Consider the following 25569-nt stretch of genomic DNA (forward strand, 5'->3'; position numbering starts at 1 on the left):
TATCTCCCAGATTGTTTATTAGTTACAAGAAAAAAAATCATTAACTATACAATAGAAAAATTAGACACCTTGACCAAATCAAAATTGACATCACCGATGAGGGATGAATGAAGGTCATATGTCTCCAGATGTGATGCCCTGAGAAGGACCTAGTATCCCCTATACAGTCTTCTGGCTGAGAATCCTTAACCTCAATCTAATTATAAGGAAACCTCACAGTGACAAATCCCAAGTGAGGAATGTTCTATTAAATAGAGGCGGGGAGAAAGAACTATATTCTTCAAACATGTCTATCATCATGAAAGATAAAGGCTGTGGAAACATTTCAGATTAAAGGAGACTAGAGAGACACGTATACAATATTTGAGCCTCCATGGGAGGAAAAACGTGAGATTCTTGGGTCAAATGACAAAACTGGAATAAGAGGGATAATAAGTATACCAGTGTTAAATTTACTGAAGATGATAACTATATTATGGTTACATGAGAAAATATACTTAAGAAATAATCTTAAATATTGAAGTATTTAGGGATAAGGGACCATGAAAACTAACTTCCCAGTGATTCAGAAAAAAATTGTATGTTAAAGACAGAAAGCACTCAAAAGATAAACCAGTGGGTCAATCTGATAAAGAATACATGGGTGTTCTTTGTATTAGTCTTATTCTTGCAACTTTTCTATGTGAATCATTTCCAGATAAGTTTCTAAAAATTGAAAAGCATTGTGCTTTAGGACACTTAGCTCCCAGCCTATGGAAACATGTAGACGGGGTTGGGGAGGAGATAAAATTGGAGGGCCTGGCTGAGTTTAGCAAAGATGCAGCCCAGCCTGTGGGAAGGAAGCGCTAGAAGGAAACTTAAAGGACCGGTGAGGCCACTGACCAACCACTGCCTACCCTCTGCTTCCTTGAGGCCAGCCCCCCGAGCTGGTCCCCACACCAACAAATAGGCTTGCAGCAGAGAAGTTCCATAAAAAGGGATTTATTGCCAAACTTCAAGAAAGGCGCTTCATAAACAGAAGACATGGAATGCCATCCTCGCCAAGGAGGCAGGCCAGGCAGCCCCTGCATATTCCCAATCCTCTACCCCTCCCCTTGAAGCTAGCTTTCCCCTTGGGGCCCAGGCCACCAAGACATGGGGACCCCATAAAAACCAATGGCATTAGGTCCCTGAGGTGGCCCCAGAGCTACTTGCTCAATCTGGTCACTTATCCAAGGAGGAAACTGAGGCTCTAGTCTCTGGAAACAGGTGACTTAGCTAAAGCCCCAGCCGGCCCAGGCTGCTGGTGGGGGAAAGCTGTTCCCCAAGAGAAGACTGCAGGGAGCCATGTGACTATAGGCACCTGATGACATTCTTGCTCTCATACTGAAGGCAGATGGAGGGACAGGCAGACTGTGACATGGAAGCCTATTTTGTCCAAGGAGTGTAGTTTGAGGAGGCCAATGAGGGCCCATGGGTCAGGACATTGCTGTTCACCTCCACCCCTGCCCAGTATAGGCTGCAGAGTGGATATCTGCCCCTCGTGATCCCTGGCCACTAACCTTAAGAACAAAGTAGAAGTACAGTAAAGAAGGTATTGACCTGCGCTGGCAGGTCTCAGTGGGCACGACTGGTGGAGCAGTGGGTAGAAAGGCCAGGGCTGCAGCTGTGACCTTCCCTGTCCTCTTTTAGTAAATAAAAGTGCACATGCAGAAACCCCCTGAGCAGGCCTTTCAGAAGCTGTTCCCACTCCCACAGGCCCCAGGGAGTGGCCGTGGCCCTCAGGGCCTCTGCACCTAGATGGAGACTGGCTGTGTTCCCAGAGCCAGGGACAACTGCAGGGAGAAGGGATGGAGGGTGACAGATATGAAGAGGCCCAGGCTGCAGGCATGGACCAGGAAAGGGACAGAAGAAGATGCCCCTTCTACTAGGAAGTTCAGGAAGAGCAGTCCATCTAGGGCCTGAGCCAGAGGGGAAGAGGGAGAAGGGAAGTGATTTCAGGCTCCAACATACCCCCATCAGCATCCAAAGAAATGATTGAGATATTGTGCCTGTTTGGATTGAGGAGGAAGCACAGAGACCCAGATATAAATCCTATCTGGGGAGGCACAGAAGTGGAGGTGGCTTCTCTTCTGAAGGTTCATTTATAATGAAGTAGGTACAGGATTTTCTGGTGTTGACCTCAGAGCCAGTATCAGGTTCACTTCTATGGGAAATGTGCAAGGCTAGACACTAGCTGGTCCAGGGGTAGAGACTAGATTAGGAGACTCTTCAAGTTCCTCCTCTACCCTGGAGTCCTCCAATCACAGTACACCAGAGGGGAAGGCCTGCAGAATAGGAAACAGGCTGAGAGAGGAGCCACACATCAAATGGCTTTCTCACACAGATTCCTTCCACCTGCCTTACAGGCCCTGGCTGGATTCCAGGTCTCACTCAGCTGACAGAAGAACCTACAGCTTGGACCCAAGGCCTTGGCAGCTATTGGGAGTAGGTGGGTGGGGAAGGCTGGTTAGGGCTCAAAGCTGCCTCTGCCATGAGGCTCTCTGCCCAGGGAACATCTGGATGGGCCGGGGGGGTGGGGGGGGCGGGAAGGAGGGGGGGCTCAGCTGTGCTCTATTCAGAAGTCAGGAATGTAAACTACTGGGGGTGGGAAGCAGAGATGATGTCACCCCCAGAAACCCCAAGTGCCATGCTAAAGCCCTGGGGCAGTTGAAAACAACCATGCAAGCAACCAAGTGTGTGCTCCCTGCCAAGCCCAGAGACTGGGCCAGATAGTCAGATAGTGGCACCTGGGTGGCACCTGGGCAGAGCAGGAAGGATACCAGAAATCTCTGTAGTTCCTGGCTATACCCCCAACATGCCTGATGGCCTTTCTACGGCCTGAGCAGAAGCATGTTTCTTGGCAGGGCTGGATTTTGATAGACTGAGACGGCTAGGAGGGACCACACCCTGGCCTGGCATGCCCTAGGGTGCGCTTCTTCGGTAGAGGGTCACCAGCTCCTTCCGCTTCTCCTGTAGCCCAGGTGCTTCCTGGCTCCGCTCTCCTAGATCTCTAATTTCCTGCAGGACTTGGGTGGCCTGCCTCAGCTGCTCCACAGCCTGGCTGAGCAATGTCTCAGCACTCACAGGGGCCGGCTCATTGCCCAGCACTTGGTTCAACAGTTTCTCCGTTTGTTCTGAGGCCACCTTCACCTCCAGCTGGGCCCGATACAGCCGTTCTCCAGGCTGCCGTGGACGCCGAGGGCCTTCCCCAAGCAGGTTCCCCAGGGAGGAACAGCGGGGATGGAAATGAGATGGCAGGTCGCAGCAGGGCAGTGCTGTGGACGTTGTTGCATCCTTTGGGGTACTTTCTGGGGTTCCTGAGGCCTGGGGTGGATTGATGGGCTCCAGACTGTCATCCACGCCATTCACTGAGATCTGTGCTGGATCTGGGGCCGAGGTCTCAGAGGCCTCAGGACTCTGGGCTGGCCCAGAAACCCCCATCCCACTCATGGAGGCTCTCAGTTTCTCTGATAAGATCTTGGGTGGGGGTGTAGGGGGCTTCCCACCCTCCTTGGGCACAGCCTCAGAAGTCTCAGAGTGGGGCGCCTGGAGTTCTGTACTCTCAATGTCAGGGGTCTCCTCAAGGCTGGGGTTCTCCCAGCTCACTTTCAGTTTGTCAGGCAGGGCCACACTGGGGGGCTGCTCAGGGCCACTGTCCTGCACTGGAGTCTCTGAGTCCTCTTGGCTCCCAGGGTGGGACTCAGAGCTCTCTGAGACAGGGGATGGGGCTGTCTCCCCGGCAGGAGTCTCCACTCTGTCACCGAGGCTGGTGGTCTCCGGCAATGGGGAAGGCTTGGTAGGAGGCATGGGTGGCCTGAGTGTCTCTCGGGGCTGGGCTGCACTGACATCATTGCTGGGGGCAAATACTGGCGGCCCACTATCTGGAACGTCGAGGTCCAGGCGCGAAAGCCCATCAGAAGCTGCATTGGCTACCTGGTAAGGGACAGTATACAGGTGTCATCTTGGATGACTGGCATTTGGGTCAGATGTGCCCACCCATGAGGTACTCAAGCCTTCCCATCCAGGCTGTCCAGACCCCCAGACCCCCACTCTCCACACCCCCTGCCCTGGCTTCCAAGGTCACATGATTAGATGCTGAAGTGATTCTCTGATGAATCCTCTCCTCTCCCTCACTCCCACAGAAGTCTCTGTTTGGAATTACAAGCCAGGAGGTCAGAGCTAGGGTGTCCTCTTGGTGCCCCAGCCTGTGAAAAAGGCTGCTTTTTAGTGGCAACTGTACAGTCCTGTTTCTGATGCCTTGCTGGCTCTATGGCCTTGGGAGAATCCTGTCTGTGCAACCACCCACCCAGGGGGGCAATAGGACAAGGACCCAAACACCACCTCCCAAGTTGTCTTGAGCCCACTCACTTCTGCTTCCCCCGCTGGAGACGGCTGTCTGATCTGCCAGCCTCACGCCCGGCCCTCCAGCCCACATCTCTGCAGCCTTTGCCTGCCCAGCTGCTTAGCAGCCAGTGCCTCCTCTCCTCGTGCCATCAGATATGACCCCAGACACAGGCAGCCTCAGACCGCAGCTGACTGCCAGAGAAGAACAGCTGCACCCAGTCGGCAGCTGCCCCTCACCTGGCCTGAGGGACCTACAGAGACACCCAGTAGCCCAATGATCATGGAGGCCCTCCCAAGAAGCCTCAGAGGCCCCGGAGCAGGACTGGACAGGAGGTTTCTCTCAAGGTCCCTTACAGTGGGGGTCTTGGCTGAGACCCCCACTCCCTTTTACCACAAGGGATCTGGCCAGCACATACGCTTGCTCAGTCACTGGGACAGGGGTGCCTCCCTGAATTCTTGTCAGGGGGTTTATCTCCCCAAGACTGGCCCTTCCCCAACATGTAGCCCTCCCCCTCAGGCATTCCCTCTGCAGGCTTTTTTCTCCTCAGCTGACAGACATGAACAGGCTGCCTCATTTCAAAAACAAAAAAACTCCCCAAAGACCTCGGCCCCTTCCCTTCTCCCTCTTCCCTACCACGGTCCCCTTCCCTCCGGCACCCCCAGCTCTGCACCCCTTGAGAAACCTAAGCTAACTCCTTCTCTGAGAAAATTTATGCTGTAAATGTCATCACCTGCCCCTTTCCCCAGTCTTGCCATTGTGACTTGTGGCTGCCAACCTGGCTGATGACCCCATGTCCTGTGCCCTTCTCTCTTCAGATGTGCCATTCACCTCTCTGGCTTCCTCTTCCTTGGCCCTCTACTGCATCCCCCCCCCCCCAACTCCCCAAATGTAGCATTTGCTGAGGTTCTTTCCTGGCCTCCAAAATCTTTCCCCTCACCATTCACCCCGAACAGCAACACTGGTTGAAAAAGGGCTCCTCCCTTACCCCTCACCCTGCCCATAACTTCTGCCAATTCCTGGTGTCCAGGGCCTCCATTCGCCCAGTTGGCAGGCTTAGGGGCACCTGACAATCCTCCCTCTCTGTCTGGTCCACCTCTCCTAGCCCTATATTCAATGGCAAGCACAGATGTCTCTTGCTTCCCAGGGTCTCTCCTATTTGGCCCTCCCTTTTTATCCCCGCCTGGACCCTGGAGGGCCTACTTCCTCCCTCTTCTTTCTGGCCCCCTACCTTTTTCTCCCTCAACACAACCCACCCTACCCTGGGCATCAAAACTGACCTCTGGAACACACCCTCCCATCCATCCTGTCCCCAGCTCCTGCACACCCCAAAGCGATGTGCAGTCAAAGGGACTCAGCACACCCCAAACTCTCCTGCCTCAGCTCAGGTCATTCCCGTGGCCAAAGAGCTCGCCCACATCAAGTCTAACAACTGAAGCCCTTCCTGTCCTTCACAGGTCGGCTCAAGTGCTAGTGGGCCCTCTGTGGTCACTCCTGTCTGGACTCTCAGAGCCCTTATTTATATAGAAGTTAGTCACAACTCTGCTTGAAGCAGCCTGTGGACAGATCTTTTCTCTATCTGGAAGCTGAGCTCTGAGAAACAGGGGCCAGCTTCAGGGTCTCAGTTTCCCTTAGGTACCAACTCTGGGTAAGGCCAGCTTATGGGCTCAATAAGCCAAGCAGGTACATCTGTACCCCGAGCACATATAACACATGAGCCTCCACACACAGACACCCTATATACCACTCAGGAAGCCCCAGCTCTAAGAGTCTTCAGGAAAAAGGTGGCCCCAAGCTTTGCTACCACCCTAAGGAGCTGTGGTCCCAGGCTCACCTGACCTCCTACCTGTCTAAGCTGGGACAAAGTCTTACCTCCTTCAGGTGGACTCTTGTAGGTGGCCGGCGCCGCTGGCCCCCACGTACCCGGTCCCGTGTCACATGCTCCAGGGCACAGCTCTTGTCTACTTTTACCTGGGAAGAAGGAACAAGGTCAGTGCCCACCAGGCCTAAGGGAGAGGAAGAAATGCCCAGGCATTGACCTGACTCAAAGGCAGGGTCTACACCCTTATCTTCCCTTTATAGGTTCAGGGCCCCACTGCTGGCCCTCTATTTGAGGCATCTCCCTGTGTCTGGACCTCTGCTTTGCTTCCTGTCCCTACATTGTTTTTGTCATCTCTCTGCAATCTGAGGTTCTCCCTTTCTCTGCAGCCACCTTCTCTGCCTCTGTCTTCCTGGATATGGGCTACCAGCCCTTGCCCTTCAGTATACTTGTGAATATATACAGGCAGCCCTGGGGCTGTTTTTATGCTTAGCTGGCGGAGCAGAGAGAAAGAAGGAGCCCATGATACCCCAGTGCCTGGCTTCCAGAAAATGGACCCAGTCCTTCTCCCAGTCCCTTGAGGATAGCTCAGGAGAGAGCAGGGCCTCTACCCCTTTTGGGCCAGGGTGTCTAGAAGACAGAAAATCCTCTCTGATGGTAAGGAAACAGAGTTAGGAGTAGTTGGGAAACCAGAGTAAATAAGATTTGCATGGGAAGGGGTACCTGGATGTCAGTCGGTTAAACATCCGACTTTGGCTCAGGTCATGATCTCACAGTCCATGGGTTCAAGCCCCGTGTCAGGCTCTGTGCTGACAGCTCAGAGCCTGGAGCCTGCTTCAGAGTCTGTGTCTGCCTCTCTCTGTGCCCCTCCCTGGCTCACTCCGTCTCTCAAAATAAAGACATAAAAAAAAACTAAAAAAAAAAAAAAAAAAAAAGATTTGCATGGGAAATCGACTCTGAACCCCAAAGTAGCTTGTCCTTGATGGGGAGTGTAGCTAAGACTCTTTAGCCCTTAGGCTCAGAGTCAGGCCCACCCTGGGTGGGGGTGAGATTCAACTGTCTATGTTCCTGACTGCTCCACCAAAACTAGGCTGACACCTAGCCCATGTTTCTGGGGCCTTCAGTACCCACGATATGTCCTATCACCCCACACTAATGAAATGAAGACATTTTCTCCAGCTAGTGAAGGGCTGAGCGTGACAGTCTCATAAAACATAACATAGAAGCCATGGCTGTGAGTCAGGAGACCTGGGTGTGAAGAGGGATTTGCTTGGGAAGATTCTTCCCCTCAGGTCTTAGTCTTCTGCAATCCAAGGGGTCAGTTTAGGTGGACCCCAGGCATATTTTAGCCCAAAGAGCTACAGATCCATGATGTCAAAGACAAATCCTCCCTAGGAGATTTGGCCCCATGGGATACCCTGCCTACTCCAAGCCTAATCACAGCCACTGGTGCCAGAGTCACACTACAGTACAGGGGGCTGGGTATGCACTGCAGACAGATGGGGAGGCCCAGGGCCAAAGCCAACCCATTCTGGACTTCACAGACAAACTTCAGTTTTCAAGCTCTCATCTCACCCCTCAGACCCCTCTGGCCTGGGCCTGCTATTTGAAGCTGAGGCTGGGTTGGAAAGGATGCATGGCTGCCACCAGTTAAATTCTACTCTACCACCTACTTACTTTTTACTTTAAAACAAATTACTTAATTTCCTGAAACTTCAGTTTTTTCATCCTTAAAATGGGAACACTTTGAGTAATGGTGTGATTAAATGAGGTAACAACAGTAGATGCCCCAGTGTCTATAGTATATAGCATAATCAAGGGTTTCTCTGAAGCCGGGGGTGGGGGACAGGATCCTTTCTGAGATCACACATAGCGGAAAAGAGGACGCAGAGCCATCCATTGGACTGCATCGCACCTCATCGAAAGCCTTGTTCTTGCCTCGGTTGATCCCTTCATTGAGGGCTTTGATCCAGGATTCCTTCTCCTCCCCACTGGTTGCTTGAAATTTGATGTCGCTCACCTGCAGAGGGCATGGATGGGGTGGAATGCAGATGTTTAACAGAGTTCACATTTGGGGTCTTAAGGAAGCTTCCCATCCCAGATCCCAAAGACCGTGATGGCACAGCTGGTCAGAAGCAAACTGAAATGAGCCCCCACATCAGATCTGACATGGGGCTTCAGGGGAGGGGAAGAGATAGATCAAGCAGAGAAAGGGCTGGCTTTCAGCATGGTGCCAAAGATGTGGATTCGAATCAGCCTTGCCCTGTGGAAAGAGCCAAGATCTGGTCTTACTCCATGTGACTTCCCCAGACCAACTGCCTGTTTTCTCCATAAAAGTAGGAGTTGTCCCAGTCTACATCTACACCAGGCTGAGTACAGTGACAGAGGTGACAGGTATGAAGGGTGTCCATTGGTGAAGGCCCACTGGAACCAGCCACATGCAGCTCTCCTGGGGTCCCCACTCTCAGTCCTGACCAAGTGAAAAAGTCCCACGGTATCTTTTCTGGCCTTTAATCATAGACTATCTTAGAGAAAGGGCACAGGGGGTAAATTCCAACCCCCTCATCTTACAGATGAGGAAACCAGAGGCTTGCAAATGGGATGAGACTTGTACAAGGTAACCTAAAGTAATCCCATGACTCAGGACTCTACACCCCACCCCAGGCATCTCTTCTCATCTCATGGAGGAGCTCCCAGTTCCTACATTAGAATCAGAGAGGGGTACCTGGCCAGCTTAGTCAGTAGAGCGTGTGACTTTTGATCTTGGGGTTGTGAATTTAAGCTCTATGATAGGTGTAGAGATTACTCAAAAAAAAAGAAAAATGGGGGGCACCTGAGTGGTATAGTCGGTAAAATGTCCAACTCTTGATTTGAACTCAGGTCATGATCTCATGGTTCGTGGGTTCAAGCCCTACATTGGGCTCTGTGCTGATGGTGTGAAGCCTGCTTGAGATTCCCTCTCCCTCTGTTTCTACCCCTGCCCCTACTCTCTTTGTGCTCTCTCTCTCTCAAAATAAATAAATAAACTTAAAATGAAATAAGGGGTGCCTGGGTGGCTCAGTCAGTTAAGCATCTGACTTTGGCTCAAGTCATGATTTCACAGTTCATGAGTTTGAGCCCCACGTCAGGCTCTGTGCTTGCAGCTCAGAGCCTGGAGCCTGTTTCAGATTCTGTGTCTCCCTCTCTCTAGGCCCCTCCCTTGCTCACACTCTGTCTCTCAAAAATAAATAAATGTTAAAAAAGTGTTTTTAATAAAGTAAAATTTAATTTAAATTTAAAACTGTTTTTGGGGGTGCCTAGGTGGCTCATTGGTTAAGCATCCGACTTTAGCTCAGGTCATGATCTTACAGTCTATGACTTTGAGCCCCGTGTCAAGGCTCTGTGCTGACAACTCAGAGCCTGGAGCCTGCTTCGGATTCTGGGTCTCCTCTCTCTTCCCTTTTCACACTCACGCTTTCTCTGTCTCTCAAAAATGATTAAATGTTAAAAAACTTAAAAATAAATACATGTTTTTAATCTTTAAAAAAGAGAATCAGAGGGCAGCTCAGAGAGCCCCCTCCCTGCCAGGATCCAAGGCCAGACAAGAAATAGTAGAAAGAGTAAGACCACACAAATGGAGGGACCACTTTGCATGGTGGACACAATAGCAGTAGGGTCTCTGAACTGGGCAGAACACAGTTACAGCTGGCTGACCTTGAGCCTTAGTTTCCTCATCTATAAAAAGACAGGACCGCCACAACCTGCCTCACAGAGCTGTGAAGCTCAAGTATGTATGTGAAGTGTTGAATCTGGAGCTGGGCATAGAGTGCTCAGTAACAGGAATTATTACTGTTGGGGCTCAGTTGGTTATGTGTCCAACTCCTGATTTCAGCTCAGGTCATGATCTCACAGTCCCTGAGTTCGAGCTCCGCGTCAGGCCCTGTACTGACAGTGCAGAGCCTGCTTGGGATTCTCTCTCTCTCCCTCTCTCCGTCCCTCCCCTACTTGTGCACGCACTTGCTCATTCTCTTTCTCTCTCAAAAAGAAATAAACTTAAGGGAAAAAAAAAGGAATTATCACTATTCCTTCCTATCTGACAAAAAAGTCCCAGTTTCCTCATCTGATAAAGGCATAAACATACCCCAAAGCAATGCTGAGGGAATTAAACATGACTGATGCTAGAGTCCCTGTACACAGTAGGTATTCAGTAAATAGTAACTGAATGAATGAGCCAGTAAGTGAATGAACTGGCCCAAAGTTCCTTGCCTTGCCCTGTTTTTGGGCCACTGCCCACTCTGACCTCAAGATGCCCCAGTTCTTTTGTCCGGCAGATGGCCAGCCTGCCCATCCCCCACCCTGGTGTTAGATAGCGCCTTCCCTCCGGCCACCTTCAATGTTATGTAACACCACAGTCTGCCTGGCCCCCGCAGCATCCCCGTTATATAACTGCTTCCTGGCTGCCGCCTCCTCCTCCTCATACAGGGCACTGGGTCCCACCCACCTCCCCATGCCAGGCACAGCCAAATGCTCATTTGCATGACCAGGGTAAATTCGATCCTGGCAGCAGATCTGCAGTTAAGTCAGAAACCCCAGGGCACCTTGGCAACTGCTTCTTAGCCCAGCCATCAGGCCTACAGGGGACTCAGGGAGGGACAGTGGCTACATCCAGGCTCTGCAAGGGCCCACCCAACCCTGTGATGGGGGGACTGCCAAAAAGGCAGCCCAGGGCCAGCCTTTGGAGCCCAGCTGCTGCTCCTTCTTGCAGGCTCAGAGATGGTGGGGCCCCTGCTTAGTGCAGGATTTAGCATGCCCAGAGAGCTGCAGAGGCATACCCTTGAAATCAGCCACAGATGAAGCAAGAGTAGGGCAGAGAATGAGCACTGGCCTGGGAGTCAAGCTGAGAGTTCTAGTTCCACCAACCCACACTGCAAAAGCCTATGCACTACTTGGGGCCTCAGTGGGACAAGATCAGAGGCCCAACCCAACCTACAATCCTTCCCTAGTGACCAGGCCACCTGAGGCAGGCTCAGGCATGGAAAAGGGGTCAGCCTGTGTTCTCTTCTGCTCCTTGTGAGGGACGTGGCTTCAGGAAGACCTACTGTACTGGCCAAAGGGACCTTCTAGGAGATAGAGTACAAGGTTAAATGGGACCCAGTCCCACTCTAAGGATCCTTGTTATCCTGGCTGAATGAGCCAGGCATCCCGCAAGGGGGACTAGAATGGGGACAAGTGGAATACTAAGAAGTTGTTCCTCTGGCTCCGCCGCTGGCCCTATGTCCTGAAGAGCCACAGGCTACAAAGGTCCCTCTCAAGCCTTTTCAAGAAGCCCCAGAGCACAGGCCCTGCTCGGAGTTTCAGAGCTAACAGGACTGGCCACTGAATAGGCCCACATGGCCTGGGAAAGAGGGGAGGACAAAATGGCAGAGAGGAAAAAACTGGGAAGGGGAGACAGGCGGCAGGAAAGAGGAACGGGCCAAGCTGGCCGAGACCAGCAGGGCAGCAAGGCCCAGCTAGGCCACCCTGCTTCCTGGCAGTGTCCGCCTGTGACCTCATGGCAGGGGCGTGGGGATGGGAGGCAGGGGGAGAGGGGCATGCAAGACACTGGCGTCTTTGTTTATTTGATTAGAGGGGGGAAAGAAGGCGGCCTCAGGACCAGACAGCTAGGGTCATGTGACCTCCTGGCCAGCCTGTGGCCTCACTCAGGATGGGGAACACCCAGGGAGATAGGAAAGGAGAGTGAGAAAACACGGGAGACATGGTGCTCTGGGCGGTCCACTATCTGACCTCTGGGGAGTCCACTCTTTCTGTATGAGTTCCTCGGGCAGCAAGAGTCAGGGGGAGCTGGAACCGGATGTGCTGTCCTCCCACCACCCTGCAGCCCCCACAACTTGCTCCGTAGCCCCATCTTCCTGACTTATCCTCCTGTTCCCAGAGTCACCCAGAGCCAATCTGAACTCTTGGCAGGACTGGGGGGTGGAAGGGAGGGTGTTGGCCAAAGCAGCTAAGAATGCAGCTGCACAAATAGGCCTCTCTGAAGGTAAAGTCCCACCCTGAGCTGGGCCCCACCCACCTAAGCCCACCATCAGCTGACTATCAGAGCTGGGGAAAGAAGAATAGCACTGGCAGAGGACAGAGAAGCAGGGCCCCATCCGCCTCACATCCATATAAGCTCACTCAGAGACACACAAAGACCCAGGCAGACCCATGGTCAGGTGAACACTTACCTCTACATCTAATGTGCTCTGAATGTCACTCACACACAGACACAACCACAGTGCCTGCTCAGAGAGGAGGTAGGTCTCTAAAACAGGGAGGGGGCTAATAGGCCTGAAAGACCAAAATATGGCTCTCCTCTTCCTAAGAGCCCTAAGCAGCAGATGTCAAGTAAAATCTGGGCTCAGCCCACGAACCCTCACAACACTATAATCCTGGGCTCAACCCCCAATTCCCAGAGCTCCACAGTTGTTTCTGTGCCCCACCCACTGCAGAGTAGGACAAAAGGTTAGGGAATAACGGCATCACAGCCTCCTCCAGGGCGCAGAGCCCTGTGCCCCAGCGATCAGAGGTCTTAGGCTCCTGGCCCTTAAAGCTGGGGGAGAACAGAAAGGCCTCCAGTAGGCCCAGACCAGATGCCGCCCAACCCCCAGCCTCTGTGACTCAGCCTCACTCTGCGAGGCTCCACATGATGTGCAGGGGTTGGGATGAGGCGTGGCCCAGCTGCAGATGGGCGCGAGCTGGAAAGAGGTGCTGTACACGCCTGCCTCAAATCTGAACTCCCTCCTGACATCTGTGAAACTATACCATGCATCAACACCCACCCAGACTCCCTGCCAGAGAAATGTGCAAGCAGCAAACATCTGTGCACACAGCATGTCCCAGAGGGAGAACCTCCCAGGCAAGAGAGACCTTCTCCAGCTTCAGCCGAGAAAGGAAAGTGCAGAGGACGAAAGCTGGGGGGCTGCAAGTCTCTGAGCACTGAGTCTGGATGGAGGTAGGAGGGGTAGGCCACCCAGGAAGGCCTGAGATGAAGCTGAGGCCATAGCCTCAGACTACATCAGGGTGTTGTGGGCCTGGTGGGCTGAAGGCCTCAGTCCCCAGCTTTCCTGTCTCAGCCCTGCACCTCATGTGGCCAGGGTGTGAGGAAAGGCCAAGGGCTCCACCTCCAACTATAGCCTGGGAAGGAGGTAGAGGGGACCAGACCTCTCAGCAGCGCTCCAAATGCATCTCCTATCAACCAGGTGGTGGGGAGACTCCAGGCCAAAATGAGCAAAAGGTCCAACCTGTGGCAGCCCCTACGTTTGAGCCTCAGCCACACTCCGGAGACCCTCCAGAGGCTACATCCAGGGGCCCCACCTGACTTAGACAGCCTTCCAGGGGTAATCTTCCCAAACCGACCCAGGCCTGGTGGGAAGTCAGACAGCAGTGGGCATAGCCCTACCTTGTTCCCCGGGGATCGCTGCAAGATAAAGCGGTGTTTCCGCTTGAGGAGGGCACGAAGGTCCTGGCACTTCTCATAGCTGCCCAGCTCCACTGTCTCCACACACTTCTGCTCGTCCTAAGGAGGGAGACAGAGGGACCATGAACTGGTGAGACCCAGATGCGCCCATACCCTCAAACAGCCAGGCCCCACTGCAGACCCTGATCTCAGTCAGTGAAGGCATCAGTCCAACAGAAGGCAACCTTGGGCTGCCAATCAATCACCAAGATATGGTATTCAGACCCTAGCAAGTAGACGGTGTTCAGTGCATGCTGGCTGGAGGGAGGCCCTCAAGGCTCAGCATCCACATGAGAAAGGGTGTACCCAGCCTGGAAGTGGTTAGCAGGGCCAACTCACATGTGCCTAAGGCCAAAGGAGGAAACAGGGGAAGCTGGAGAGACTTAGAGAGCATGCCTGGGGGTCGATGTGGGCCCTGAGGCCAGGCAGAGATTTGTGGAAGAGGCAGCCTGGAAAAGGGAGTCAGATATCACAAAATGAGGAAAAAAAAGAAAAGGCTTTCCAGGCAGAGCCACAGAGGGAAGTGTGAAGTAGGCACATTTGGGGCTGCATGCCTGCCTTTACCACAATGATCCTGAAGTGACTTCCCCACTTGGCATCTTCCTCTGATGACCCCTGAATTTCAAGTGAAGAGGCCACTCTTCATGGCCTGCACCATGGAGATGACAAGGGTGCCTTCAAAAATAATCCCCACACTAGGCTGCCACCCTGAGGCCCCATCACTAAGAAGTCCAGTGACCAGGACAGTGGGCCAGCCTCTTCTAGACCACCCAGGGCACTGGCTGGGCTGCCTTCCTGCCCACCAGCCCTGGCACTTGAGTATTTTCTCCATGCGGGCTCTACCTACCAGGTGCCTCTCCAGCAAGCTGCCTGGGATAAGCTCCCCACTCAGTGTTGGTCAATCGGTTCCTCTTCCAGGGGAGACCCAGCTGGAACAACTTCTCAGTGTGCTGCATTCTCACCCTTGAGCGTCCAGGGAAGAAGCAGCAAGCCCTGGTGGTGGGAGTTAGAGGGGAGAGCTGCCCTAGACACTGGCCAACAAGTTAAGGACCATGTATGCTATTGGACATCACTCAGAGAGCCAGCAAAAGCATCCACCAGGGACTGCCTGGGTGCTCTGCCATTTTGGGTAGAATATCTGGGAGGCAGTGACTCAACTGTTTGCAGAGAAAATGCCCTGATTTGCCTTCATGATTATCTGCATATGTTAAGAAAACCTGACACGTAGCAAGCACTTTTGCATTTCTGATTCTCCTGAACTTCTCAATCACCTGAAAGCAGAGATCCCCAGAATTGACCTCACTGTATACAAGAAGAGAATGAGGCTGGGGGCGAACTGATTTGCCCAAGAAGCACAGACACAAATGCAAGGGGCAGGGCCAAACATCCTGACTCCCAGGCCAGAGCTCTTTCCAGCACACTACTCTCCTACCAGCCAGTCAGAGGCTGGGTGATCAATGCCTTAGCAACAGGTTGCTCTATAGTAGTTCTTCTCCACATGTAGTACCTGGGCCAGCAGCAGAAGCACCACCTGAGAACTTATTAGAAATGCCAATTCTCAGGCCCCACCACACTGAATCATAACCATAGTAGAATGGGCCTAACAATCTGACTTTTAGCAAACATCCCAGGTGATTCTGATGTATTCAAAAGTTTGAGAACCTCTACTTTACACCATAGATTCCCTACCTTGTCAATACCTGGGAGCTTTAAAAACCCCAATGCCCAGGCAGCATCCCAAACCAATTTCATCAGGACCTCTGGAGGGTGGAATTCATGCATCAGTATTTTTCAAAGGAAAGTTAAGGGTGATAACCACTGACCTGCTTTCTGTTTGGCCCCTCAGGGGAAGCACAGACAGATGGCCAGAGTGGCCTGATCTTTCCCATCCAGGTTCAGTTAAGTGTCTTTTTCCATTTTTGCCTCCAAGCATCTCTTTCCAACCCCTAGTCTCCAATCCTTTTCAAGTTCCTTCACTCAACACAAGGACTAGTAAGATCCAGGAAACTCCCCAGCCAAGCCCACAAGCCTGAGCCTTGATGCTCTTTCTCTCCCTGAGGTCCCCCATCCACAAACGACCTGCCAGGAGCAGGCACCATACTAGGTTCTAGGGACACCCTGCCATGGGGAAGAACAATCCTAACTCCCTGCTGGCCATCCCTCTCTACCCTGTTTTGCATGTGTCTGCTCTCTTTTCTGCCCTGCAAAGGGAAGCCCTCAAGAGAGGCACACCAGTTTACTGGACTGAATACCTGACCCAGAGTGAGACCCCAGGAAGTCCCCTCCTAGCATCCAGAGAAAGGAAGCTGCCTGGGAGAGGATGCCCAGTCCCAGAGAGAGTAGCTCACCTGCCCCATGTGCACAGGCCTTCCTCAACTGGACAACTAGTAGCCCAAATATACCCTCCTCTGTCTAGGAACAAAAAGTCAGTCCATCCCCACCACCCAGCTCCCCAGGGTTGCCTGACCTGGGTCTCCTCTCCACCCGAAACGCTGAATCATCTGGCCCTTCTGCAGCTCAGAAAAACGGATAAACCAGCAGGCACTGGGCGGGGGCAGCATTTTTGGAATGTCAGCCTCACTGACAGTGAAGAAACAGCCAAGAGCCATTTGCACTCGCCTAGTTCCTTACATCAGAAAGAGGAATTGAACTAATAAGCATTTCTCAATTCCTACTCCTGGGCCAACTTCTCCCACCCCTGAGTGCAAAGTTCTTGAAACTGCACTGAGGTTTTTAATAGTGATTTTTTTTAAAGTGTGATTTAGATGTTTTATGTTTATGGGATGTGAAATCCTTCCTGCTTCCCTGCTGTGGCCAGGTGCGGAGACACAGCCCAGGACAAGTCTAGCAGTGCCTGACAGGCTGACAGCTTGGGGCTTGTCACTCAACTCTTCAGGCAGCTGGGACTGGAGGAAGGTGTGACAACTGCCTTTATAAAAATATCCCCCTACTGCAGCCACAGCACATCCTCATTTGGTGATAGCAGCGGCAGAGAACATCTGGGGGGGGGGGGGGAGCTGCACAATCCATTCCCTTGCCCTCCTCCAGCTGCTTCTCTGACACCCCAACTCCATGAGCCAGGGGACTCGGGCAGGAAAGGCAAAATGATTCTCACAGGCAGTTCCTCTAAACAGTTAGATCTGGTTGCCCAACCTTTCTTGGCTTGGGTCAGTTATGAGTTTGCCAAGATAACCTGAGGGATGCTCAACAAGGATGATGGCGGTCAGGCAGGATCCCTCTTCTTCTGCCCCCAGGCCAGTTCTTCCCCATGTATTCCATCTGTCGGAGGCACACAGTGATAGCCCACTGTCAGTGGGTGGGCCTTCTAACAGCCTCAATCCCAGAACATGAACAGCATCCACAAGTAAAACCCATCTTTCCTCCTCAGGTCTCACTCAGAGCTTCATGGACTCTTACTTAACACACAATTTTAACATCCTTGGTTGTCCAAGTTCCAAGCCTACTGAAATGAGCAGGGGCACAAGCCTGAGGGGGGAGCTGTGAGGTCTCGAAGAGGCATAAGGACAGCAGAAGTGGAGACTGGCGCTTGAGGTTAAAGGAAAGAGAAGAGCTGAAAAGTAGTCAGGCAGTATGGAATAGTCTGATAATAGGGGACTCTGAGCCACGACTCACTTTAGTCCAGCACCTTCTGTTGAAGAAGGTAGAGTATATTCAACATATTTTAGAGAATTTCCACCAAAAATAAGTTTCAGAGTTTACTTGCCAGGATCTATGGGTGGAAAGAGCACTGGATTTGGTTTGGGTCCCAACTCCTTCATTCACAGACATGCTGAACAATCATTTGGCCACCTTGGGCTTCAGTACCTCCCTCTGTAGAATGTAACATGATGACACCCCCACAGGACTACTATGAGCCTCATATGATAGGTATGCAAGAGCTCCAAACAAGCAAAGTTTTATTTCTACTCTCATTCCTGAATGGAAAAAGCTTTCATTTTCTGGAACATTCACTCATGGGGAACCTAGCCCAATGACAAGGAGTTATAGCATAGAGGTACACTGAGAAGGCACATTTCTGTGCACATATACTTCAAAGGATCCCTCATCCACAAGCCTGAGACTTTTACCTGGAGGTATTGTCCCCATACCACAGAGACCTAGAGAAGGTCAGGCACTTACTTGCCCAAGGACTCGGGTCTCAAACCAAATCCAGTTGCACAGCATGTCAAAAGTGGAGCAGGTGCTCCAGGCGCAGTTCTGGGATCCTCCTGCTAGCCTGGGCTGCCACCATCCCTTTGCCTCCTGCCTCAGTACCCCCAACCTCAGGGCCAGGCAGGTCCTTACCTCATTCTCGTAGACCAGCAGCTGGGCCTGGCAGAGGAGCAGGTATCGGTCTTTCCAAAGCCCCAGGAGGCCTCCACTGCTCTTCTTGATCCAGCCAGCCTTGTCTGCCATCCTCGCTCCCCGAGGCTTCTCGCCCCCTTCCTTCACAGCCTGTAAGATAGCAACAGGACATGCTATGAAGGCTGCTGGCATGGGGCCACAGTCTGATGGCCACACAAGGGATGTGTCCCTCTGCTGGGTACCTACTCATATCATCCCACATGAGCTTCCCCACAACCCCCAAGGCAGGTATCCTTCCTTAATCGAGGATCAGAAATAACAGTAATAGGGGCACCTGAGTGGCTTGCTTGGTTAAGTGTCTGATTTCAGCTCAGGTCACAATCTCACGATCCATGGGTTTGAGCCCCATATCGGGCTTTGTGTTGACAGTGCAGAGCGTGCTTTGGATTCTGTCTCCCTCTCTCCTTCCCCCTCCCCTGCCCACGTGCGCGTACTCTCTCTCTCTCAAAAATAAATAATTTTATTTATAAAAATAAAATTGTAAAAATTATCAAAAAAAAGGAATTAACAGGGGGCGCCTGGGTGGCTTAGTCGGTTAAGCGTCCGACTTTCGCTTAGGTCATGATCTCGCGGTTCGTGGGTTCGAGCCCCGCGTCGGGCTCTGTGCTGACTGCCAGCTCAGAGCCTGGAGCCTGTTTCGGAGTCTGTGACTCCCTCTCTCTCTGACCCTCCCCTGCTCACGCTGTCTCTCTCTCTCTCTCTCCTGGAAATAAATAAAAACATTAAAAAAAAATTAAAAAAAAAAAAGAACAGCAATGACAACAGCAACAACAATAATAACAGCTATAATAGCCACCTCAATCTTGAGCCACACATCATCCCACTTAATCTATATAACTATTCTGAGGTGGAAGCATTCATTTATTCACATCATATAGCAAACTGAAGCTCAGAGAGGTACAGCAAACTGTGTGACTTCCCAAAGTCACACAGCAGGACAAACAAACCCAGAAGTCAAACCGGGTCTCTGACCCCAGGTTCTTTCAGCTCCACCATTCTGCCTCATGGATCCATTCAGCCAGTCCACAAACACTATACTGAGCACCCACAACGTCACTGGTGCTGGAGTAAGCAGGGAACAAGAAAAATAATGCATCTGTGTTCTCATAGAGCTGGCGATGCAGGGAAGGAGGAGCTGAACAAACACCAGACATAAATACATTAACGAGAAGAAACACTATGAAGGGAACAGTGAAGGTGGCGTGAAGAAGAGGGGACTGAGAGAGGACAGTGGGGGACCAGGCTTAGGTCTGGGTGGCCCAGGAAGGCATCCCAGAGGAGAGGACTGTTAAGCAGGAGAAGAAGGATGGAAGGAAGCAGGCAGGCAGTGGTAATCTGCCTCTCCACCCCCTGACCTTCAAGAAAGCCCATTCTGCGGCTTTCTGCCCCAAAGCAGCGGGTCCTCTGCTCTTAGTCCCACTACAGGCCAGAACTTGGGAGTGGCCATCCATCTGGTAAGGGCTCCAAGGACTCTGCCTTCGACCACAGGCTGGTACAGGGGGTAAACTCGAGTCCTCTTCTCAGACATGGGAAGCCACCCTGGAGCCTCCAGGCCAGCCCTCAATTATCTGCTTAGGTGGCTGGGTGTCAGGTACACGCCTTTCAGATGGGCTCATATTTACCTCTGGTCCCCAGCACCTAGCACTGTTCCTTTACACATAATGGGTGCTCGAGAAATATCTGTGAAATGAAAATAAAAATACACCGATTTGCTAACCACTTTGCTTCAGTGACTGGTGCCCACAGCAGTGAGTGTGAAGGAGAGGGTACAAGAGAGGAGGTCAAGAGCGTGTCGAATCTAGAGGATGCTAGAAGGAAATTAGCACTGACTAATTTTGACTACTTTATAATTTACATAAAGGGGCCCCAGTTAAAAGGAGCATGCCTCTCCCCAGGGATACCCTGTGGCCACAGCTGGCTTTGGAAGGACAAGCCTGGACAGTAGCTTGGTGAGCTGTAAGGGGCTGGGCAGGGCACTGACTCCCTGCTCGGTATCAGGGCAGGGGAGCCCCAGCTTGGCTTTCACTGTGGCCCCACCCCTGTGAACTGCACACTCCAGTGGTTGAAAGGCTGAGCTTTTGACACCCAAGTCACACAGACCACAGGCAAGTCACTTAATGTCTCTAAGCCTTAGTTTCTTCATCGATGAAATGGTGATAATAACAAAAGTTGCAAGGATTTTAACTCCGTGAGAGCAAGGATTTTTGCTTTGTTTCATGCAATATCCCCAATGCCTAGATAGCATCTAGCATACAATAGGTGCTCAATAAATGTTTGTTAAATAAAGATATGGCATATAAAGCAGTGCCTAGAATACCCTAAACTTAGGAACTCTGTCATTGCCACTGTTGTTGTCATTGGCATCTCCTCTGGCTCTCAGGGACGCTTTCCCTGGGCCTGGTTCAGAATTCAGGAGGTGGCCTTTATGGGCTTAGCTGCTAGGCCTCAGTACCCCAGGAGCTCTAGGAGTGTGGGGTGCCCCTCAGCAAGAGTTAAGAAAAATGGGGAAATCAGAGGGCCCCAAAGTGTCTTCCCAGATGGAGGAATGTGGAAGTGGGAGGCTTGCCTATAAGCCAGTTATGAGCCACTGTGACCAGAGAAAGAGGAGACTTTGGGCTCCTTTGACAAGAAGGGGGAGGCTCTCACATCCTATCATGCACCACTCCCAACACCAGAGACCCTGTGTTCAGCCCCCATTATCTACAGAAGCGGCAGGGGCCTCATCTCCCCAGTGAGCCCTGCAGGCTGGCCCAGGCCCAGGGCAAGAAGGGAAGAATGGGAAACCCCACCCCACACTTCACACATCACACCCCTCCATCAGCAACTACAGTGGTGCTGCTGGCCACCTCCTAGGCCTGCAGACTCTCAATGTCCCTTGAAAGAACAGTAGGCACTGGTCTCCCACTGCCGAGCTCTAAGCTTGCCTTGGGCTTTTCAGGGGCCCACCCACCACCCCATGGGATCTCACACCTCTTTGTAAACTCCCTCCCCTTGTCACCTCCCAGGCCTGCCTCACCCACTGTCTGACACGTGAAAACTTCCTGTCAGCTGGAAGCTCCCAGGGGACAAAGCTGAAAGCTTGTGCCGTAACCACTGTCCTCTCAGGGTGCAGGGCCCACTGCAGGGCTCAGTGAATACGGGGACTGAGTTAGCTAAAGAACGGGGACTGAGTTAGCTAAAGAACGAGTCCAGGACCTTTAGGGCTGGGTGGGAACAGGGTAGGACTGAGGGGAGAAGACACTTTGGGGATGGGCAAGGGGTGGAGTGACAATTGAGGGGCTTGGAGGTCTCATGAACCAAAGCTCAGGAAGGGTCTCCTTGTCAGGAGTTAGCCACAGCAACAGCCACCAAAGGGAGGCCTGGCTAGAGGCCAGAGTCCTGCTTGCCTACCACCCTCCACCCTGCTCCTCTCCCTGCCCCTCAGACACTTCCACCAGGGGCCCTGGCTATGCCCCAGTAAGTTTTAATAAGTGGCCCCTCCCCTTGGCAGGGCTCACAGGGGAGGTTTTGTCTTGCTCAGCCCAGTTTCGTGTCCTTCTCTCCTCTTATTGACCAGCTGACCATGTTCTTCCTGTTTCGCCCTCTCTCTTCCCACCCATCCTCACTCAGACCCTCCCTTGCCCACTGTGAGCAGCTCCTGAGGCACCCCTGAGCAACAGCCTGGCTCCCCTTTGCCTGAGGTGGATCTCTGGGTCATTCCTTTAAGAAAAGAAAAAGATGCCAGGTCACCCTAACCCTGCGCACAGAAGGGAAAAGGTGGAAAGCCACAACACAGGTCATGGTGGAGAGACAGAGACAAGCAGAAGAAACGTTGTTGGCATCTCACATCACAGGGAGCTTATGACAGCCTTTGCCCTTTGAACCCAATGATATGCTGACCAAACTGCTAAGAACCCACCATGCCAGAGGCATGGGATGGGGCAATCAGAGAGAGGAAGCACAGACTCTACCCTGAGGGAACTTGCAGTCTGATGGGGGCAACAGAGACCCTACAAGGAAAGTCTTCAGTCTAGGGGTGGGGAGGGCATCCCCGCTCATGAGGGCCCCAGCCTTTTAGGAGAACATAGGACCTACCTGGAAGGAAACATGAGTCCCAGCTCTCTGATGGGGTAGGGATTTGGGGTTAGTTTAGGAAGTCCTTGCAGAAGATAAGATTTTAGTAGGAGTGTGAGGCCGGCAAGAGACACACACTTTGACCCAGAGGAGAAGAAAGGACACAGAGGGTATCAAAGACCCTACACTCATTTCTCATTCTCATTATGGAATGAGAAAGTATAGCCCAGAAAGGGTAAGATATTAGCTCAAGGTCACAAAACCAGGGCTGGGACAGGACACTGCTCTGCCTCTCTCTAGATGGATACGGGCAAATGGGTAGCCTGGAGCCACTAGAGGCTGAGGCAGGGAAAGGCATGACTAAGACAGGGAAGGTGGGGGCGGAACCCCAGGGCAGAGACAGGAAAGAAATCCTAGGTTCTGGGTTTTCAACCTTACTCCAGTGGCTGCAACAATATCCCACATCTATATGTGCAGTTTTCAAAGCTTTTCCATGCATATCGTCACATTTCTGGATTGCCCACCTCCCTTTTTGTGGATGGGGAAACTGAGGCCCTGAGAACTCAAATGGACAAATGCCCAGTGTCTGGACCCGAAGTTCTCCACTAAGCCTCAGCCTAACGAGGACTACCAAGCTATTGCAGAGGAGGCCAGTGAAGCTGAGGGGGGTTGGCACTAGGGTGGCTGGGGCCCAGGGAGAAAACTGTAAGCTAGGGGGAGGGCTCCAAATAGCCATGTGGGAGTGAGGTGAGGGCAGCCTGAGGTCATGGGGCAGAGCAGGTGACTATGATCTAAGAAGTGTTTTAGAGAAACAAAGATGGGCACTGAAATCTAGAGAAATAAGAAGTGATTAGAAAAAATGGAAGGATAAGAGTGAGGGATGCCTAAGAGGAGGCAGGAGATAGGGAGCCCCTGGCTGTGTGGGGAGGAGGTGGGCAAGCCCTTAGATGGCTCAGGTATGTGGGGAGCTCTTGGCATCTGGGAGTTAGTAAATGGCAATGTTAGAAACTCAGGACCAGAGGGAGTGCAGGGCTGGGCTGAGCTGGCCCCGAGACAAACCATTGGCCCAGGAGGCCCCAGGAGAACTTCCCTTAATTGGGGGCCAGAGCAGATCAGGAGATGGAGTAATCCTGTCCCACATCCTCTGGGAGAAGGGGAGGGGCCACAACCAGACAGTCTAACCCTCTCAGCAGGGGCCTGGGGCGGGGGAGGGCAGCCCTACCCCTGTCAGCAAGAAACCACAGCAAATCATAGTGGCCTGACTTTGCCCCCTACTTCCACCCACTCTGAGAGAAGGGGACACATCACACAAGACCCAGGGAGGAGGCCAAGCCCTATATTTTATAGAAGAGGAAATGCAGGCCGAGAGGGGAAGTGACTTATCTACCATCCCACAGAACTGCAGGGCCTGGCCTGGAGGGAACCCTGGCAAACAGTGGCTCTGGAAAATAGGGAGCTGGACACTGATGGGAACACGGGCAGCCTGATCCCCTCAAGGCTCTCCAGCTGGCTAGGGTTCCCTTAGGAGTGAAGACTTCATTTTTCCTCTCCACCCATCCAGGCAAACACATCCCCATCCCTTGGGCTGGGAGGGACAAAAGCTGAGACCCCCTCAGAAGGCAAGAAGCAAAGTCCTTGAGACTCAGCAGGTCCTGGCTCTAATTTATTCATTCCACAAGTATACATTAAGCGCTCACTGATGGGGCTGATGGGTTTGCAAGTCAAGGGCAGGGGTCACTGAGTGCTGGACCCCACTCCAGATCAAGAGGGTCTTGAGGAGGAAGAGGGAAGCTCAAGGCTGCCCAGCTCCTCCAGGGAGTTGGCCCTCCCAAGGATGTGGGGAAGGCAGGGACCAGGATCAGCCCCTATGTGGGCCTGATTCCCCGGCAAGGGAGAGGGTAGGGAAAGAGGATCACAGGGACTTATACAGGGGAGAAAAAGGCAACTTCTCCAGTCCTCACCACCAGACACGGTCACGGCCTCAAGACTGCTTGACACAAGGGACTCCAGAACCCAGAGACTCCCCCAGCCAGACACTCAATCTACCCCTTCAGGATGAGACCCGGCCATCACGGGGTGTCAACGGTAACCAGGTTCGAGCCCAGTTCCAGGCCACTTTCAGCAAGTTATCAACTGACCAGAGCCTCAGTCTCCCCGTCAAGCCAATGCGAACTATAACCGCGATGCCCACGGCTGGTGGGAGAAGCCAAAGAGATAACGAAGAAGGATGGGTCTGCGAAGTGCGGGACACGGAACCCTAACCCCGCCCCTGCTCTATCTGCCTAGCCTCAGCCTGGGGAGATGGGGGTGGGGTAGGGGTTGGATGTCAGGAGTCCGGGGAGAGAGGGCTGATCGGAACAAGGGCCTGAGCCTGCGACCGAAACAAACGTTAGGGGCTCGAAGACCCCAGCCCAGACCCCCCGCCTGGCCTAGCCCTCACCTCCTCCTCCATCGCGAGTCTGCAGAAGTCCGCCCGCTCCGCCGCTCACTCCCCGCGCAGCGCGGGCTCCGCCACCTCCATCCACACCCGGCCGGGCGGCGGCTCTCGGCGTTCTGTCCCGCGGGCCGCCGGGGGCCCAAGAAACTTCGGGGGGGCGGGGTTGGGGGCGGGAAGAGGCTTCCGGGGGCGAGGGGGCGGAGCCCAGGGAAGGGAATAGCAGAGTCGGGAGGCCCAGGGCTGGGGCGGGAAACGGGTGGGGCGGGGCCGGGGCAGAGGGGCGGAGCCTGGACGGGGCCGGGCTGGGGCTTGGGGACTGGATGGTAGAGACAGAAGGAGGAAGGGGGAGGAGAGAGGTTTCCCCGACCCACCGAGGGAGAGTGACTGGGAGGGGACAGAGGGTGCGGGGGACCAGGCGGAGGGAGGGGGTGGGGGCTTCCGGCTAGAGGCCGAGGACAGGGACGCGGGCGGGGCCCGAGGGCGGGACCGAGGTGGGGCAGGACCAGCGAGCGCCCGAGGCGCTGGTTGCTTGCACCTTTGAGGTCTCCAGGCCCTGGAGAGATGGGGTTTCGGGACCGTGCCACGCCGGCCTAGGCGGCCCAGAGATGGGAACACCAAGAGGCCCCTCCTCTTTCCTCCCCGACGCTGGGGCAGTGGCGACGACCTGGTCGTCTTCTCCCAGGAACCTCCCGACAGGGCTGGGCCTGGACCTCGAGTCAGGTCCGGAGAGTCCGGTAACGGGAAGACTTGGGGCTGGGAGTCTGGACTTCGGGGGAGGGAGTCTACCCCTGGTTTTGAGGGATCCCCAAGTGCCGTGTTCTCTTGCCTTCATTGGACATTGCTCAGAGCTGTTCTCTCTGGTTCCTATACCTGAGGGTCACCCTCCACCCACCCTCCCCCCCACACCCATCCAGCGGTGATCTTGCAGCCTCGACAGCCTTGCTGGGAGTGACGTGTTATATAATTATACCGTGAACCCTCATTTTACACCTGGAGAAAGAGGCCCAGAGAGAGAAAGTGACTGGCTACATCCCAGCCTCCAGCACTGCTCCTACCCC

The 25569-nt window shown here is 53.1% G+C and overlaps 1 protein-coding gene across 1 annotated transcript; it reads right to left on the reverse strand.

Moving 5' to 3' along the window:
- Positions 1-24635, reverse strand: PLEKHO2 (pleckstrin homology domain containing O2). The gene is made up of 6 exons (XM_039218776.1): positions 24515-24635; positions 17962-18111; positions 13600-13716; positions 8098-8202; positions 6236-6334; positions 1-3954 (listed from the first exon to the last, which is right to left on the reverse strand). Exons 1-6 carry the CDS (start codon positions 24524-24526, stop codon positions 2944-2946), a joined length of 1494 nt encoding a protein of 497 aa, XP_039074707.1. The 5' UTR covers positions 24527-24635; the 3' UTR covers positions 1-2943.
- Between the last annotated feature and the right edge of the window lie 934 nt (positions 24636-25569).

This window comes from Hyaena hyaena, unplaced genomic scaffold (assembly GCF_003009895.1).
Source record: "Hyaena hyaena isolate Hyena2069 unplaced genomic scaffold, ASM300989v1 scaffold_15, whole genome shotgun sequence".
In the NCBI taxonomy this organism is placed as follows: Eukaryota; Metazoa; Chordata; class Mammalia; order Carnivora; family Hyaenidae; genus Hyaena; species Hyaena hyaena.

Excerpts from the sequence above, each read along its gene's own strand:
- PLEKHO2 (XM_039218776.1), bottom strand. Across the intron at positions 13,717-17,961 it reads TGCTGGTCTACGAGAATGAG|GACGAGCAGAAGTGTGTGGA; the intron begins GTAAGGACCTGC and ends CTCCCTCCTTAG. Across the intron at positions 8,203-13,599 it reads AGCGATCCCCGGGGAACAAG|GTGAGCGACATCAAATTTCA; the intron begins GTAGGGCTATGC and ends TGCCCTCTGCAG.